This window comes from Pangasianodon hypophthalmus, chromosome 25, assembly GCF_027358585.1.
Source record: "Pangasianodon hypophthalmus isolate fPanHyp1 chromosome 25, fPanHyp1.pri, whole genome shotgun sequence".
In the NCBI taxonomy this organism is placed as follows: domain Eukaryota; kingdom Metazoa; phylum Chordata; class Actinopteri; order Siluriformes; family Pangasiidae; genus Pangasianodon; species Pangasianodon hypophthalmus.
Genome location: NC_069734.1, coordinates 12,693,451 through 12,713,000, shown reverse-complemented (window position 1 = coordinate 12,713,000; position 19,550 = coordinate 12,693,451). Strand labels below are relative to the sequence as shown.

Sequence of the window (19,550 nt, the reverse complement as noted above, 5' to 3'; positions counted from 1 at the left end):
TTTTTCCCCCTAAAAGTAAACCAGCATTCAAATCATGTCAAGTGGGTCATTCCTCTCTATAGCTTGTGTACAATGGAACGAAATGTCACTTCCCCAGGACCATGGTGCAACACATAATGGTACACAAGACTACATAAAGTGCAATAGACAACAGTGTGAGACGAGTACAGGTCAATAACTTCAATGCACAGGACAATAAATATACAGGAAAATAAATACATAGGACATGGGCTGTAAGCTGTAAACTATTTTGTAACGGTAATAAATATAGCAGCAATACTGGCAGCAAAAATGAGTTCCATAATAAAAAAGTGTCTGGTGCATCTTTGTAAAGTGCAGGTGTGCAATGTTTTTGAGTCATACTGGGTTAGGTTTTTGACTAGCCCAGATGAGCGTTGGGAGGCAGCAGGGTGTTGAGTAATCTTACTGCCTCAGGGAAGAAGCTGTTTTGGAGTCTGCTGGTGAAACCAGGTGGGAAAATTTAAGTACACTCTGTCTACTTCCACAATCTTTGAAATATGTTATATTGAAATAAATTTCGATAATGAAATGCACAAGATTAGTTAATTATCACAAAGTGTGACTACTATAAAAGTAGAGCTTTTGGCAGTTTGGTCTTCTGGAGTACTCAGGTGTGTGTCTACACCATGCCAAAAACAAAGGACGTCAGCCATGACCTCAGAGAAATAATTATTGCTGCTCATCAATCGGGGAAAGGTTATAAGGCCGTCTCCAAACAATTTGAAATACTCCATTCTACTGTGAGAAGATATGGTTAATAAATGGAGAGCCTTCAAGATCCTTGCCAATCTTCCAAGGAGTCGACGTCCCAGCAAATTCAGTCCAAGGCCAGACTGTTTAATGCTCAGAGATATTGAAACAAGCTAAAATCTACATCATGTGACCTACAGGCCTCTGTAAGCACATTAAATGTTTATGTTCATGACAGCACAATCAGAAAAAGCCTGCCTTTTTTCCCCGACCTCCACACTGAGGTGTCGAGGTCATGGAGGAGGCCTTTTTCAGCCCGTTTATTCAGTCCCGCCTCCTCTTACTATACTAACGTGGCGGGGCTGGACCAGACTGGCTACAGGGCGATGCCCAGGGTTGAACAGACGCTAGCTAGCTATCTGTCCAATGGTGCGGCATCACCCAATGTAGACAGTTGTGTTTTGCTGGACAGGAAAGTTAAAGGGTGAGTTTGCCATTGTACATGGTGACATAGCAGTGTACACTGGGCTCCAGAATGCAGATCCATGTACCTCTCGTCAGTGCAAGTGGCGCAAGGGCAGGGATGGGAAGGTTAATGTGCCCTTCGTCATTTCCAGGCAGTATTGTGAGTATCACTTCTTACCTGGTTTCAGTAATATGTGTCAGAGCGCCATTAGCTACCTTTAACAAACTTCTCTTCAATCTGTCTGACAGCATTCTTTGAAAGACGTGTTATCAAGCGTGGGCTGAAGTCCTTCGAAAATTCAACCTGTGTCCAATTCGTACATCGCACCAATGAAGAAGACTACATTCATATAATCTCAGACACTGGGTATGTCAACAATCCTAATATTTAGGACCATTTTTAAGAAACATATTGTCAAACAGTTGCTTTAACAAATATATATATATATATATATATATATATATATATATATATATATATATATATATATATATATATTGGCCTGCTGTACATGAGACCCCTACAGTGGTGGCTCAAGACCAGGGGGTTCTCCCTGAGGGGAAACCCGCTCCGCATGATCAAGGTCATGCAGCGGTGCCTACGTGCCTTAGACATGTGGAGGGAACCTGGGTTCTTGTCTCAGGGCCCAGTGCTGGGAGCCGCCATCTCACTTGGCACATCAACTGCCTGGAGATGCTGGCTGTGTTTCTAGCACTGAAACACTTTCTCCCGGACCTAAGAGGTCGCCACGTGTTGGTGCGCACCGACAACACGGCAGTGGTCTCTTATATCAACCACATCATCCTACAGGCTGGCGCTCCAGATCCTTGTGTGGTCCCAGGGGAAACTCCTCTCCCTGAGAGCAGTTTATATCCCTGGCCATCTCAATATGGGAGCAGACGCCCTGTCGAGGCAGGGGCCGATGCCCGGGGAATGGAGGCTCCACCCCGAGGTGGTGGAACAGATATGGCGTATGTTCGGCCGAGCTCAGGTGGATCTGTTTGCGACTCAGGAGACGTCGCACTGTCCCCTCTGGTTCTCTCTGACTCATCCAGCTCCCCTAGGACTGGATGCTATGGTACAGACGTGGCCGAGGCAGTGTCTGTACGCCTTTCCCCCGGTCGCTCTGCTCCTGGGAGTTCTGGAGAGAGTGCACCGGGACGGGGTCCGCTTGCTGCTAGTAGCCCCGTTCTGGCCGGGCCGAGTATGGTTCTCGGATCTGATTTCCCTTCCCGACGGCTCTCCATGGGAGATTCCCGTCAGGAGGGACCTCCTCTCACAGGCGGGGGGCCACATCCTTCACCCCCGCCCAGAGTTGTGGAAGCTGTGGGTGTGGCCTCTGAGGGGGCACAACTCGGAGCTTCCGGTCTCTCAGTCGAGGTTGTTGAGACCATCCTCCAGTCCAGAGCTCCCTCTACGAGGAAACTGTACGCCCTGAAGTGGAAACTTTTCACTTCCTGGTGCGGAGACCGCCGGCTTGACCCTGTTCACTGCCCAGTTGGTACAGTGCTGGAGTTCTTGCAGGCCCGCCTCTCCGCGGGACTGACCCACTCCACCCTGAAGGTGTACGTGGCGGCTATTGCGGCCTGCCACGCCCCTCTCGATGGCCAGTCAGTGGGCAGGCACCCCTGGGTGACACGTTTCCTCCGCGGTGCGCTGAGGATCAGACCTCCAGCTCGATCTCGGGTCCCCTCGTGGGACCTGGCCGTGGTTTTAGAGGCTCTCTGAAAACCCCCCTTCGAGCCCATAGAGGAGATTTCGGACTGTTTTTTGACGTTGAAAACTGCCTTTCTCTTGGCGATTTCCTCTCTTGGGAGAGTGGGGGATCTTCAGGCCCTCTCTGTGGCCCCTTCTTACTTAGACTTTGCGCCCGGTCTGGCCGAAGCGTTCTTGTACCCCCGAGCACCGAGTGGCCACACAAGAGCTCTTGGAGCTCCAAAAAAGAGCCAGCGCCACGGCCGTGGCCTCTTTGTGGCCTCTCCCCCACCAGCCCGGCAGCCACTGCTGGAGGTATGACTCCGAAGCCTCCCCTTGCTGCCAAATGGACATGCTGCTTCAAACCGCCAAGAGATGGCTGCAGCCGGAGCGGCTCTCCGCCACAGAGGTCGTCGAACAAGTGGCCATGGACAGGTTCCTGAGGGCTCTGCCGCCCGAGGAGTAGAAGGCCGTGAACATGCAGGGAGCCCACAACCCTCGGGAGATGCTGGAAGCTCTCGAGAGAGCTGTGGCTACACTGGAGATAGGCAGGGTGAGTGACGAGAGTTTCCCCAGCCTCCGCTGGTGCGACGTCCAGACATGCACTTTGCAGACTGTGCCCCCCCATACCACCATCCCTCCCAACCTGCCCACCATCCCCGTCAAAGTCAACGGCCGGCCAATCTGCGCAGTCAGCGCAGGGCAAAGGAGCTGACAGGATGATGTCAGCAGGTAAGGCCCCCATCTCCACTAACCCTGTGTCATCTGTGTTTTCCTTGGTCGAGAGGGAAACTTCGGCCATTATCAGCATTCCCTTTGAACTAGTAGGCATGGATCTCATATGGCCACTCCCAAGGTCGGCCAGGGCCACGAATACATCCTGATTACTGTGTACTACGTAACCTGGTACCCCGAGGCAGCCCCCCTTAAGAAGGCCACCTCCCGGAACATCGCCTGTGAGCTCCTGCTCCTGTTCAGCTGAGTCGGATTCACAAAGGACATCCTCACCAACCAAGGTACGCCCTTCATGTCCAAACTAATAGCGGTTCTATGTCAGTTGTTGCACGTGAAGCATCTGAGGACGTCTGTCTACCACCCCCAGACTGACGGGCTGGTGGAGCAATTTAACTAGACGCTGAAGAGAATGCTCCGGAGGGAGGTAGATGAGGAGGGGAGGAACTGGGACCTTCTCCTCCCCTACGTCCTCTTCACCATCCAAGAGACCCCTCAGGCTTCCACTGGGCTCAACCCCTTTGAGCTGCTCTTTGGACGGCGACCATGAGGACGGCTGGATGTGGCCTGTGAGGCATGTGAAGAGCAGCCCTCCCCCTACCGCTCCCTGGTCGATTACGTCCAGGAAATGCAAGAAAGGATCAACAAGGTGATGCCCATAGTGAGGGAGCACATGGAGGCTACCCCGTCCCGCACAGCCCTGAGAGTACCAACCTGGCGACAAGGCCCTCCTCCTTCTTCCTGATGCCTCGTGTAAGTTCCTGGCTCGATGGCAGGGCCTGTTCACAGTCCTCGAGAGGGTGAGCCCAGTGAACTACTGCCTGCAGCAGCCAGGTAAGCACGCAGACACACACATATACCATATAAATCTACTCAACAAGTGGACTGATCCCCCCCCCCGTATTGTCTGCGTTCGCGAGCCTTCCCACAGATTCATCAGAGCGTACCTTGGTCCACCAAGGAGAGGAGCTCACGCCAGCCCAGAGCCAAGAGTTGTCTGATAACACGACATATAGATCCCACCAGTCTGACAGCAGCCCTATCGCGTCCCAGAGGCTCGCTGTAGGGCAATCGAGGAGGAGGTCAGCCAGATGCTCCAAGATGGAATCATTGAGGAGACCACCAGCCCATGGTCCAGCCCCATCGTCGTGGTGCCCAAGCCAACAGGAGCATCTGGCTGTGTAATGACTTCCAGAAGCTGAACCAGGTGTCGGAGGTCGACGGCTACCCCCTTCCTAGGGTCAATGACCTGGTGGAGCGGCTGGGGATGGCCCAGTTTATTTCCATCCTCAACCTAACTAAGGAATACTGGCAGGTGGTCTTGAGCCCAGAGGCGAAGCCCAAGACAGTGTTCTCCAATGCCAACAGCTGCTGGTAGTACCGGGTCCTCCCCTTCGGCTTGCATGGAGCCCCAGCGACTAATGGATGTCGTATCGCCAGTACATCGCCGCATACATCGATGACGTAGTCATCCACTCCTCCACCTGGTCCGACCATCTGCACCACCTCAGGGGGGTCCTGGGAGAGCTCTGGAAGTCTGTGCTGACTGCCAACCCCAGGAAATGCCATCTGGGACTCACCGAGGCACAGTACCTGGGGTATTGCATTGGCCAGGGGCTCCTGATGCCTCAGGAGAAAAAGGTGAATGCAGTGTGAGGATACCCAAGGCCAACCACCAAAAAAGCAGGTACGTGCCTTCTTGGGATTGGCTGGATATTACCGCCGCTTTGTGCCCAACTTCTCCTCGATTGCCTCTCCCCTCTCTGATCTCACCAGGAAAGGCCAGCTGGACCAGGTACACTGGAGTCGGGAAGCAGAGCAAGCCTTTGAGGAGCTAAAACAGGCACTGAACGGACAGCGCCGGTTCAGCACCCCCTTTGTTTTGGAAAGCCGGAGTGCGTGTGGCCGCGAGGCGGAGCGACCTAATCCAGAACGGCTGGCAGCCAGTCATCGCTGATGCACCAATTCACCCTCCCGGAGACGACGGAGGGATATAAAAGGAGCCAGCAGCCGCTCTCAAAAAAAGGTAGGCACGATTAGTAACTTAACTAATGTGTGCTCTCTATTCCCCTCCAGACAGAGACATAAGCGGAGACGATTGACCACCGCCTGTGAACGCCGACCTCTGACCTGCCTGAGAGTGTCCTTCGTGCCCTCCCCGTCTCAAGGAAGTGCCGCTGTTGGCCTGCTCACCTCGCTTAACCCTGGGATGACACCTACCTCGTCACACTTCCCAAGCCACACTCACCTACACCCCCACACTCTGCCAGCACTGTTTTCTTCAATAAAGAGCACTTTTATCCACACTCTCGTCTCTGGGTGTCTGTGTTCAGCCCAACCATGATCCCATGTTGCCACAGCACCTACAGTGGATATAAAAAGTCTACACACCCCTGTTAAAATTTCAGGGTTTTGTGATGTAAAAAATGAAACCAAGATGAATTGTATCAGAACATTTTTCACCTTTAATGTGATATAGCAACCAGCAAAACTCAAGTGAAAAAAAAAAATTTTAAGGGAAAAAAGTGTGCACACCTTTATACTTTAACAAAGTATAACATACTTTTTAAAGCACCTTTTTTGTAACATAGGACTCATGTCTTTTGGTTAAGAGTCTATCAACTTAGCACATCTTGATTTGGCAATTTTATTCCATTCTTCCAAGAAAAATATTCCAGATCTATCAAGTTGTGAGGGGATCTCCTGTGCACAGCCCTCTTCAAGTCATTCCACAGGTTTGGACTCTGACTTGGCCATTTGATCTGGGCTGTGACTGGGCCATTCCAAAATGATCATCTTATTATGAAGCCATTCCTTTGTTGACTTGGAATTGTGCTTTGGGTTGTCATCATGTGGGAAGGTGAAATTTTTCTGCATCTTCAGCTGTCTAACAGAGGTGGATTTTGTGCCAAAATAGATTGGTATTTGGAGCTGTCCATGATTCCCTCTAGCATGATACAGCCACTGCCATGCTTCAGCATGAGTATAATGTTCTTTGGGTGATAAACTGTCTTGTTTTTGCACTAAGCATATCTTTTAGAATTATGCCCAAAGTGTTCTATCTGGGTCTCATCAGACTATAATTTTGCCACATAGTTTGGGGTGATTGTATCTATTGATTGTTGTCACATGCAGGGAGTGCCAGTATTTGCCATATCTCTTGGCAGGCTCCCTGATAAGTATTTTTTGTAAGTAAGTATTATAAGTATTATCTTGGTTGAGTTTGTGCAGTAGGTGAAAATTGAAGTCAGAGTCTGCACAGTAGATACGGCCTGCCAAACAATGTGTCTGCCCCTTGCCCACCCATATTAGGCATAAGACAATTATGTATAAGACAAGTATAGGCATAAGACAAGTGCAACAACTTAAGATGGTGCCTCGAATAACACTAGCTCTAAGTAGTAAGTACAGCATTATTAATTAATGTGTAAATCACGTTAAATCATAATATTATAGCATAAGTAGCTAATGTAATATTCCAACTGAAAATATACAGCAGTCAACATTTACTCAACACGACATATTTTTGGAGGAAAAAATTGCTGCCCTCCATGATTTTTATCTAGCTCTGACACCTGCAGTAAGTTACCCATCTGAATGGTGCTCTTTTATGCTCCTTTCGTTCTTTTGGTGAAGTGCAATTAAAAAGGAGTAATACACAAACTTTAATATTATGACATCAAGTTAGCAAACTAATATTTAATCTTCCCAGTTTGCTAATGCTATCTAGCAGCTATTTAGCTAGTTAACAGGCTAGGTTAGGCATTAAAATGAGCCACATACTGAAAAACTGCAAAGAACTCCCAGCTGAGTGCCTGTTAGAACAGTTTACAGCAGAACATGACATAGCTTTGCTATATAGCTTAGCTGGGCTAAAGTCTCAGTAAGAGCTTTAGGTGCATGTTGTGTGCACATGAGGCTAGACTGTCATTTCTAGCTGTTCATCAGCCTAAACCAAAACTGTCAATAATCTTATCAAACATGCCCTGTTAATTATCATCAAATAACTCCTACTGTATATACAGTCATTGTCTACAACACATACTGGAGCTAGTGATGTTAACCTTGACACTGAAGCTCTGAGGTGCTTGATTCATTCTGTGACATACAATGTCAGAAAGTTTGTTTTATCACACAAGCACTTGACTGAAAAGGGGTGGGATATATTAACCAGCAAGTTAACAGTCAGTTCTCGTAGTTGATTTGTTGGAAGCAGGAAAAAGGGCAAGCGTAAGGATCTGAGTGACAAGGGCCAAATTGTGATGGCTAGACGACTGGGTCAGAGCATCTCCAAAAAGGCAGGTCATGTGGGGTGTTCCTGGTATGCAGTGGTTAGTACCTACCCAAAGTGGTCCAAGGAAGGACAACTGATGAACCAGCGACAGGGTCATGGATGACCAAGGTTCACTGATGCATGTGGGGAGCACAGGCTATAGCCCATCTGGTACGATCCCACAGAAGAGATACTATAGCACAAATTGCTGAAAAGGTTAATGCTGGCTATGACAGAAACATGTCAAAACACACAATGCATTGCAGCTTGCTGCGTATGGGGCTGCGTAGCCGCAGACCGGTCAGAGTGTCCATGCTGAGCCCTGTCCACTGCCGAAAGCACCTACAATGGGCACGTGAGCATCACAACTGGACCATAGAGCAATGGAAGATGGTGGCCTGGTCTGATGAAACACGTCTTTTACATCGTGTGGATGGCCAGGTGCATGTGCGTCGCTTACATGGGGGAAGTGATGGCACCAGGATGCACTATGGGAAGACAAGCCATCAGAGACAGTGTGATGCTATGGCCAGTGTTCTGCTGGGAAACCCTGGATCCTGGCATTCATGTAGATGTTACCTAGACACATACCACCTACGTAAACATTGTTGCAGACCAAGTATACCCCTTCATGGCAATGGTATTCCCTAATGGCAGTGGCCTCTTTCAGCAGGATAATGCGCCCTGTTACATTGCAAAAATTGTTCAGGAATGGTTTTGACTTGGCCTCCAAATTCCACAGATCGCAATCTAATTGAGAATCTGTTGGATGTACTGGACAAACAAGCCCAATCCATGGAGACCCCACCTCGCAACTTACAGGACTTAAAGGAACTGCTGCTGCCAGATACCACAGAACACCTTCAGAGGTCTTCTGGATTCAATGTTTCGAGGGGTTGGAGCTGTTTTGGCAGCACAAGGGACACCTACACAATATTAGGCAGGTGGTTTTAATGTTATGGCTGATTGGTGTATGTACTTAATTTTACTTAGTCTACTGTGTACAAGTCCAAAAATTCAAAATGAGATTTTGATGTTAAAGAGCAATACCAAAGTTGGACAAATAGTCTCTGAAATACATTCAGTGCCAGTTCTGCCGTTCTCATTGATGCGACCCTGTATATATAATGGGTCTATGATATGTGCTATAGATTTTGATCTCCTGGATTTTATGAGATGTTATTTGCATTAGGAAAAGCTTTAGCACATATGGCATGTGAAGTCATGATGCAGCTAAACCTCTATCTCAACTCAGAGGGCAAATCTTTGATAGAGCTACAAACAAGCCAGCCCTAAAAAAAGGAGCAACCACTGGACTTTTAGAGTCACTGTACTACACACTGTATTAATCTGATTACACAAGCTGTATGTGTAGCCGCTTCAGTAATTACAAGAGTGTAGTCTATGAATTAGGATGCTTTTTCAACCAGTCTGTCAAATACAAAGCAAATTTAAAGGACACTGTAAAATCACAGCAGAGTTTCACCTTTGGATGTCATTCTGCAGCATAGTAGACACATCAACTGAAGCCTTTATGGTTTTCACGAAAAATTTGTCAAGGGGAACACTGTGTTTGGTCTGAAAACATTAATGTGGGAGGTGGAGTGCCGAAACACCAACCTGCAGCTTCAACAACAGTATTGGGGTGTTGTATGCTGTGGATCATATGAAAAAAAGAATGCAAGAGAAAAAAAATGAACACTTCCAATGCTTGTTTACCAAAGCCCCTCATGTGGCAACAAAGATAGACCTGCAGCCAGTTAAGATGCCTGTACAGAAGCTTTAAAACCGTTAGGACTGAACAATAACCAGCGACCACACAGGAAAATAAACACACATTACTGCAGCATTACAAAATGTGACCAGAAATTGCAGCAAATTTGGGTAACACAAATTGTTCAAAGAAAGAGTTTCAAAACTGTACAACTGATGGGAGTTGAGCAGTCACTAAATTTAAGAGGTTTGTAGATTTTTTTAAAAATCTTATTTATTTATTTATTTTTTACAGACAATAATTATATCCAGACCAAGGAGTTTTGGAATTATCTTCTTTTCTCTATGAAGGTAGATGGAGACATATCATTTTGCTAGTTTAAACTGTCAAGGTCATTGACAAATCTATTATCTTCTACTATATTGGTTTCTCCCAAGAAAAACAGGTGTGGATTTTCCATGACCTAAAGAAAAGAATGACATCTCCAGCTGGACAGATAAAGACTTATAGGCGTATTTTGTACATCTTTGTATTTTGTACGTCTTTCAGTGTATATGGATTAACCTAGCAAGTGGAGAATATAATTGTAATTGCAGCATATAATTGTATTTAATATTGTAATAACCACCTCTTATCTCCAAAAATATTGCAAAGTTCACTACAAAACAAAACAGAAAGAGCACTGCATATTTGGAGACAACTACATAATGCGTACCAAAAAGCATGGTGGATAGAGTACAGCATGTGGTTTGCTGAGCAATTTATCTGTGATTTAATGATCCAAAACTCTGAACAATCTGTGATCCAAATTTAGTAACAAGGAATGCTAAACCTTTACATCATTTCTACTGAAATGATGGTGATATCTGAAGCAGGCCTTTTATTAAAACATCCCTAAAATGGACATCAACTAAAACAGTTTTATACATGCATTAAAAAAGACTTCCATCTACATAACCCAGTCTCTTGAAAATAATTTTCACATACAAATTATTTGCATCTCCCTATATATGATGGGTAACACTTCACAGTGCAGTTCATCAACTCATAGGTAACTATTCAGGAACTAAGTAGGAACAAATGAACAGTTCTTCAGGAACACCTACCTTATTCATATAAAATACTAAGAACTACTAGTGAATTACTCAGTAAGTATGTTAGTAGTTCACTATTAATTATGCAGTAATTAACTGAGTCTTAAGCAGAATTACTGAGTCTTACATTTCTCCTGTAGAACTATGGCTCTTTTATAATAATTACTGAATAATAACTGATCACACTGACATTAATCCCCAATAACTAATTCTTACCTTCCTCCTGGAGTTCTACTGTGTAATGTACCTCAACCTATTCTAACACCTCAGTGTCTAAAATGTAAATATTTGTATGAGTAATTATAGGTTTCTTCAGAGGAGCACAGGGTCAGAGTGTTGTTTTTATTTAGCCAGTCAAAGACTAGAGACAGAATTATACAACAATAACTTACAAAAGCAAAAGACTGCATTGTAACAATGAATAACAAATGGATGGATAACTATGTGTAATACTGTTTCACATAATCATTAACTACAACACAGTAACATTTCACTAATTACTAATGAGTTTCCATGTGTTTTACTTTACAAAAAAATGTAGGGCACTGGTGGCTCAACAGTTTAAGCTCTGGGTTTCTGTTCAGAAGGTCAGGGTTTCAAGCCCCAGTACTGCCAAGCTGCCACTGTTGGGCCCTTTAGCAAGGCCCTGAACCCTCTCTGTTCAAGGGGAGCTGTATCATGGCTGACCCTGTGCTCTGACCCCTGCTTCCTAACAAGCTGGGATATGTGAAGAAAAGAATTTCACTGTGCTGTAATGTATATGTGACAAATAAAGGCTTCTGCTTCGTTCTGTTCTACATCTTCATTAACTACTGAAGAACAACACAGTAACACTTCTGGCATTACTAATGAGTTTTGTATTATTGTTTAAACTCATATAGATATAGTTAAAATATATGCAAACAACATTCTTAAGTGTTTCATAGAACTGGGAGCTGTTATGGTACAAAACAGGGCTGACAAATGAATTTAAAAGGTACATTCTAATTACTTACCAAACACCAACAATTCTAATTACTAAACAACAACAACAACAACAAAACAACAACAACAACAATAATAATATAATTTAATATAATATAATATTATAACTGAACAAACATTAACATTAACACACCATTTGCTCATATTACATAAAACATGGAAAAATCATCACCTTTTTTAAACAAAGAAAGTAATCGGAAGGCAATTTCATCATTTAAAGAAGTGAAATGTCATCATTTTATCATTTAGTTTCATGTTTTCAATTAAATTCTCTTTAAATAATGTTTTAGCTCAGTTACGATTCACAGTTTTCACCACAGTCATATCAAGTAGGCATATTAAACAATGCAGTAAGGTACTACAAATTAATAAATTGTACTAATGATCATTAGAGATATTATGATCAATATATACAAACTGCACAGTAAAAAAGCAAAGTTACTGAGTATATCTGCTTATGGCAGGGGTGTCCAAATTACGGCCTGCTACCATTTTTATATAATAGAAATATATATGTATATTTCCTTATTTCTGTTATTATTGTCTATGGCCCATGACTGCATATTTTTTGTCTATCTGGCCCACAACAAGAAAAGGCTCATGGCCTTGGTCCATGCTTTGCTGCTCCACTCTTCTTGGAAGACTTTCCACTAGATTTTGGAACATGGCAATGGGGAGTCACCTCAATTCTGCCACAATATTATATTTTTGCATCACTGATGTAGAGCAGTAAGGCCTGACTCAGAGATGGCTCCACTTCATCCTAAAGCTGTTATAAGAAGTGGAGGTCACCAAATTGACCAATGTTCCTTCACACCAAATTCACTAGCCATTTCTTTATGGGTTTGGGTTTGCATAGGGTTCGGGTTTGCCAGTGCTATCATTGGAATACAGTTGGGTTTTGTCTAGGGTTAGAATTTTTAGGATTTTTCCATTAGAATAAGAATTTATATCAGCCCATGTTCCACAGTTGGAAATTTTCAAAGAAGCTTCAAAACTGTGTTGCAAAAAGAAAAAAACCTAGACATTTTTGCGTAAGATTTTCTAGTTCCCTTTTTTGGTTTGCCAAAAAACTCTTGAGAACTCTTGAGAAATAGACGCTGTGTTCTGTGAGAGGGAAGTGATCAACTCCTATGAGTGTATTTAAGCTGTACTTCTACCTGAGCATTCTCCACTCTCAGTGCTGCTACGCTGTGTGTGACTCTCATCATGTACCTGATGCAAGACATCATCCTGCTGCTGCTCAGCATTAGTCTAGTTCAGAGTCGTTCTATAAAGGTGAGCTAACAGAAATTTTAACAACATAAAATACATTATGACTAAATTTGAGTAAATCTAAAAAGACCTATTTGAAGTGCCATATTGCTTTTTATTTAGTATCTGCATATGTACTAAGTAAAAATGTCAGCTCACAGACATTTTAAATATTTATCAACCAGGCACTGGTTAATGAGACCTCTGACGAGACTGGTAAGATGCTATCTGTTTCAGATTCTTAATTTATTTATCAGTACAGTTTTGAAATGTTACATTTTTTTTTTACTAATTTAATCAAATTAATTTCAGATAACAGCATTGACCGGGATTATTTCTCTGTATCTGCCATAATTGAAAGAGCCAACAAGAATGCTGGTAAGATTGAAAAAAATGCACTTGACCACTTGGCTTCTTGGCCCTGTATAAAAATAAGGCTGATGATTGAAGTAATATATATTGTAGGTACTTTTGTGACCATATGTACAAGTGGTAACCTGGCAAAGAATGGTACAGTTGTAACAGCATAATTGGTTGTGTTAGTATGAATACATTATAAAGAGGTTTTATATATATAATTGTATCATATCTTGCTCATTCTTATTAAACACTAAGAGCACAGTACAGTACATTTTTGCAGTGCTGTATGACAGTGATAGCTTTCACTTATGGATTAAGCATCAATATTTTATTGGTAGAAACAATTCTCTGACATACCTTACAACAAATGTCAGATACTATGCGTCTTATAGGTCTTTCACATGTAAGTGTTTACTTACATGTGAAAGACCTATAAGACATACTATTTAATAGTAATCACTTTTTCGAAATATTTGATTAACTTTATTAAACATATGATGTCCACTGATGACTGTCTGATTCCCATTTAATAACTGCTAGTTCATCTTTCTGCGTGTTCACTAGATCTAGTTTCATTGGTCATTGGACATATTTTAACTATATTGGAAATTGAAACATTTTGAAAGTAATGCTTCTCATTGAAGTAAATATAGGGCTAGCTCTCTGAAGTCCTTTCTAGCTTTTAATGTTCAGTCTTCCTTTAGTTTAGTAAAACAGACTAGAAATTTTCTTAAGAGAAGTTTCTGAAAAATAATGCATTTACTATGGATCCCAATGTAGACAATTGTGTTTTACCGCACAGGAAAGTTAAAGGGTGAGTTCGCCATTGTACATGGTGACATAGCAGTGTACACTGGGCTCCAGAATGCAGATCCATGTACTTCTCGTCAGTGCAAGTGGCGCAAGGGCAGGAATGGGAAGATTAAAGTGCCCTTCATCATTTCCAGGCAGTATTGTGAGTATCACTTTTTACCTGGTTTCAAAGTAATATGTGTCAGAACTCCATTAACTATCTTTAACAAGCTTCCCTTCAATCTGTCCTACAGCAAAGTCTGAAAGACGTGTTATCCAGCGTGGGCTGAAGTCCTTCGAAAATTCAACCTGTATCCGATTCAAACGTCGCACCAATGAAGAAGACTACGTTCATATAATCTCAGACACTGGGTATGTCAACAATCCTAATATTTAGGTCCATTTTTAAGAAACATGTTGTCAAACATTTGCTTTAATTCCCATCCTGCTCTCATGTAAAGAAAGTGGGCTTGAGAATTTATTCTTTGCTGTACAGGTGCTACTCTTTCGTGGGTCGCAGGGGTGGAAGGCAGGTTGTTTCCCTACAACGCAATGGCTGTGTTTACCATCATATCGTTCAACATGAGCTTCTCCATGCTCTCGGCTTTCATCATGAGCAGACTCGTAGTGACCGTGACAAGCACGTCAGAATCCTCTACCAAAATGTTATACCTGGTGAGTAGAGCAGGAATTTGTCACTTCCTGTTTCTTGTTAATAAAGTTTCTTGTCTATTCTATACACGGTTTACTCTATGACAGTGAACATTGAACTTAAACCAAAGAAAAAACTGATTTTTGCTAAAATCAGTTTTATAAAATCAGTTATAAAATTTGCTAAAATCATTAGGGTGCATTAATGGCATCTGGTAACTCAAAACACACTGCTTCTCACCTCAGAGCATTCATGTAACCTCAACCATTCTGGTTTGGAAAAAATGCTCACAAGCAAGTAGTTGTTTGGCATTCATTATCTGACTATCCTTATTTTAGTTAGTGAGCTTAACTCATATCATACACAAATTGAAACTCAGATGTCTGCTTAAATGTCAGCCTTAAATGGACCTCCATGTTGAAATTATATCATGGAATCATAGCTTGGAGAACCAGTGCTTCTGAGAATCTCTAGTGAGAATTATGAGTTGGAGGGCCATTCAAAGAAGAAACTTTCCAGACTTAGTCATGAATTCATCATAAGAAAGGGCTATTTCCAGGACTTTCAGGACCTTGTACCTGGAGGTCAATTACTGTTAGATCTGATGCATTGTTTCTGAGTATCTCTTCAAAACATAAAAGTATAGAGTTTTGTGGAACTTGTAGAACTGGCTATCTCTATGGTATTCTTAGGTATCCCTGAAGTGGAGTTATCTATAGTGCGGTTGTTAATATTGTGGTGCGGTGGTTGCATTCTGAGTTTCCATTTATGGCTCCATAAACTAGATAACTAGATAAATAATTACCCTCTATTTATCAAGAATGTATTGAGAATAAATTAAATTATGGTATAACATTATTAGTCCTTATAGTACAGCTTCAGGTTGCTTCATAAGGGAATTTGTCATCATTTAGTAATACACATCTTGTGTATCATCTCCTAAAGCATAAATAGAAAAAAAAAATCTAGGGAAAAGAAGAGAGAGTGGGAGAATGAAGGAGGAGAGAGAAAGAGAGAGAGAGAGATGCACACTGTGTTTTAGGAAATGTTAGAGGCCTTTGTTCTGACAGTCAAAGAAGACAAAAAAACAAGAATGTATGTGATTCATATATTCACAGGACAAGAACATAATTTTGATAAAGTCAACACCAACAATTTGAAAACTCCATATGACTACAATTCTGTCATGCACTATTCGAGGTAAAGTATTACACTCTTTTTTAAATCAATCTACTTGTTCTTTAATTCTCATTGCCACAATAGTAATTTCCACACTGTGTTGGTCCAGGTTTGCTTTCTCCAAGAACAGGGAGCCGACCATCCTCCCCATACCAGATAATAATGTTCCCATTGGACGTGCCACTGAGATGAGCCCCAATGACATTCTACGTGTCAACAGGCTGTACTGCAGTTAAATGAATCACTCTTAACATCACCAGTGTATTTCAAATGCTTTTATAAACCGCTTGCAGAAAATGTTCAGGTTTGAAAGACTCTGCTCTTTATGTATTCTGATATTTTATTTTTTTATTAAATTTTTTTTTTCAAATTTAAAAAAGTAGAAAGAGTGTTGCACGAGCAGTCATCTGGGCACATTTTTCTTTGCTTTGTTTCTACTTACTTTTGATGGTTTATCAGTTCTGCTTTTTTGGAGTTTGTTTTCATTTTTCACCTGCAGTTTTACAGTCAATTAAAAGTAATTCATACTAATCATCAATGTCTGGATTCATACTGTTATACTCTGAATAGGCGATGGGCCGCATCACGCAATCTCTTAGTTTTTTAATTAATTGATCACCTGACTTGAGTAAAAAAGAATTGAGTAAAAAATTGAGTACTGTGACCCTGCACCTAAAAAAAAAGAGTGAAAAAAGTCAACTAAAACGCAGCCAAAGGAAAAAAGAGGAGCAACACAAAAGTAATGTTTTTGGAAAACGTTGAAAGCAAAATGCTAAAGCTAGTTTGCAACGCACTATGCGCATTAAACTCAAAAACAGCACTGCAAATGCCACAGCAAACATGGCTGCCATTAGCCATTAGCTATATTGCATATCATTATAATTTCCACTATATATGTAACTGGATCCAGTTTTCCGGTCAAAGTTATTTCAATATGGTAAAGGAATAAATCAGATGTTACTGTTCCATATTCAGCATTTAGATATGTTTTTTTATCAATGTTGACACTATTGGAGTGTATGAGAAAAAAAAGACTGTAAACATCAGTCAAAGTTTTCAAGGTTTATTGTCAGAGATAATGACATTGCAGTTGCAGTCATTAAATGCAATAGCAATATCATGTGGTCTATTAGACATTCTGATATAAACACTTAACTCCATGGTATCTTTGTAATTTTGTCCAAATATGTATTTATATCTACTGTATATCTAAAGATTTTTTAAATAGTTTATTTCAGCTTATAATAGCTAGTTTGTGAATACGGCCAAGGTTTATCCTTCTTTCTATTTTTAAGCACCCCATTCAGTATACAGTATAAAATATTTTTGAAACTATGGCCTTTAAAACAAACTTTGGATGACTTTAGGCCTTGACTGGATAAAAGCTAGAAACTACAAAGAAAGAAAATGTGGAAATGTTTTACTTGAGAATATAAAAAATATACTTGTACAGGTATCGTGACAAAATATGAAAAAAATAATGGTTTAAGCCATGGCCTCAGCACAAGTGTATTATGTGAATGAGGAATCCCATTTGGAAACCTGCCTTGTTCCCATACATAAAATTATGGCTAGCAAGTGTTCATCTTACCACTGAGTTTAAAGCATTTTTTATATGTTCACTACAAGTCATCTTGTATATGTATATGTTCACTTTTCTTGTAAGATTATGGTAACATTCATGATTATGATTCTAAAGAAAGACATTTCAAGTAAAAATTTTGAATTAGAATCTACATCAGCCACAACATTAAAACCACCTGCCTAATATTGGGTAGATCCGCCTTGTGTCATCAAAACAGCTCTGACATGTTGAGACATGGACGCTACAAGACCTCTGTGTGTGCTGTGGTATCTGGCACCAAGATGTTAGCAGGGGATCCTTTAAGTCCCATAAGTTGTGAGGTGGAGCCTCGAAGGATTTTGTCCTCCTTGTTTGTCCAGCACATCCCACAGATACTTGATCGGATTGAGGTCTGGGGAATTTGGAGGCAACACCTTGAACTCTTTGTGCATTATCCGGCTGAATTGACCACTGCCGTTAGGGAATAGTGTTGCCATGAAGGGGTGTACTTGGTCTGCAACAATGTTTAGGTAGGTGGGATGTGTAAAAGTAACATCCCGATGAATGCCAGGACCCAAGGTTTCCCAGTAAAACATTACCCAGAGCATTACACTGCCTCTGCTGGCTTGCCTTCTTCCCATAATAGATCCTGGTACCATCGCCTCCCCAGGTAAGTGATGCACAAACACCCAGCCGTCCACATGTAAACAAAATGTGATTCAACAGACCAGGCCACCTTCAACAGACCAGGTCCAGTTCTGATGCTCACATGCTCATTGTAAGCACTTTCAGCAGTGGACAGGGGTCAGCATGGGCACTCTGACCAGTCTGTGGCTACGCAGCGCCATACGCAGCAAGCTGCGATGCACTGTGTGTTCTGACACCTTTCTATCATACCCATCATTAACTTTTTCAGCAATTTGTGCTACAGTAGCTCTTCTGTGAGATCGGACCAGACAGGCTAGCCTTTGCTCCCAATGCGCATCAGTGAGCCTTGGGCGCCCATGACACTGTTGCCGGTTCACTGGGTGTCCTTCCTTGGACCATTTTGGTAGATACTAACCACTGCATACCAGGAACACCCCACAAGACCTGCCATTTCGGAGATGCTCTGACCCAGTCGTCTAGCCATCACAATTTGGCCCTTGTCAAAGTCACTCAGATCCTTACGCTTGCCTGTTTTTCCTGCTTCCAACACATCAACTTCGAGAACTGACTGTTCAAATGCTGCCCCTTGAAAGGTGCCATTGTAATGAGATAATCAGTGCTATTCACTTCACCTGTCAGTGATTTTAATGTTATGGCTGATCAGTATGTGTGTGTGTATATATATATATATATATATATATATATATATATATATATATATATATATATATATATGGATTTGAAATAAAACAATCAAGATGTGATTGAAGTGTAGACTTTCAGCTTTATTTTAAGAGGTTCCACAAAAATATGGCATTTACCATTTAGGAATTACAGCCATTTTAAACAAAGTACCTCCATTTTCAGGGGCTCAAAGGTATTTGGACAAAGTGACGCAATTGTAAATATAACCATAATTTTAATACTTGGATGAAAATCCTTTGCAGTCAATGACTGCCTGAAGTCTGGAGCCAGTGTTCTCAAAACTCAAATTCTTAATTTCCTCCCTTGAGATGCTTTGCCAGGCCTTCATTGCAGCCACCTTCAGTTGCTGCTTGTTTGTGGGTTTTTCTGACTTCAGTCTTGTCTTCAGTAAGTGAAAAGCATGCTCTATTGGGTTGAGATCAGGCCACTGACTTGGCCATTGAAGAATATTCCATTTCTTTGCCTTCAAAATGTCTATGTTTATGGTCATTATCCACCTGCACTGTGAAGTGGCGTCCTATCAGTTTTGTAGCATTTGGCTGAATGTCAGCAGAGAGTATAGCCCTATACAACTCAGAATACTCTGGAGAAGGTAGGCATATCGTTGTCAATATCTACAATCAATTAATATAATAATATCAGGTCAACAATTACAATGTTTTACTCCCCTTCAAGATACCGAACTAATTTCCCTAATTTCATCATCAAAATCATCAACCTGTATACT

The 19,550-nt window shown here is 42.1% G+C and overlaps 2 protein-coding genes across 2 annotated transcripts; both read left to right on the top strand.

The window, feature by feature from the left end:
- The first annotated feature begins 1,680 nt into the window (after positions 1 to 1,680).
- LOC117596033 (uncharacterized) lies at positions 1,681 to 12,931 on the top strand. Its single transcript, XM_053229482.1, has 2 exons — positions 1,681 to 5,291; positions 5,381 to 12,931. Exon 1 carries the CDS (start codon positions 1,871 to 1,873, stop codon positions 2,903 to 2,905), a length of 1,035 nt encoding a protein of 344 aa, XP_053085457.1. The 5' UTR covers positions 1,681 to 1,870; the 3' UTR covers positions 2,906 to 5,291; positions 5,381 to 12,931.
- LOC113546711 (high choriolytic enzyme 1) lies at positions 12,803 to 16,440 on the top strand. Its single transcript, XM_026946701.3, has 8 exons — positions 12,803 to 12,947; positions 13,109 to 13,139; positions 13,236 to 13,301; positions 14,086 to 14,238; positions 14,330 to 14,447; positions 14,572 to 14,750; positions 15,846 to 15,927; positions 16,016 to 16,440. Exons 1-8 carry the CDS (start codon positions 12,879 to 12,881, stop codon positions 16,140 to 16,142), a joined length of 825 nt encoding a protein of 274 aa, XP_026802502.1. The 5' UTR covers positions 12,803 to 12,878; the 3' UTR covers positions 16,143 to 16,440.
- Positions 16,441 to 19,550: the final 3,110 nt, after the last annotated feature.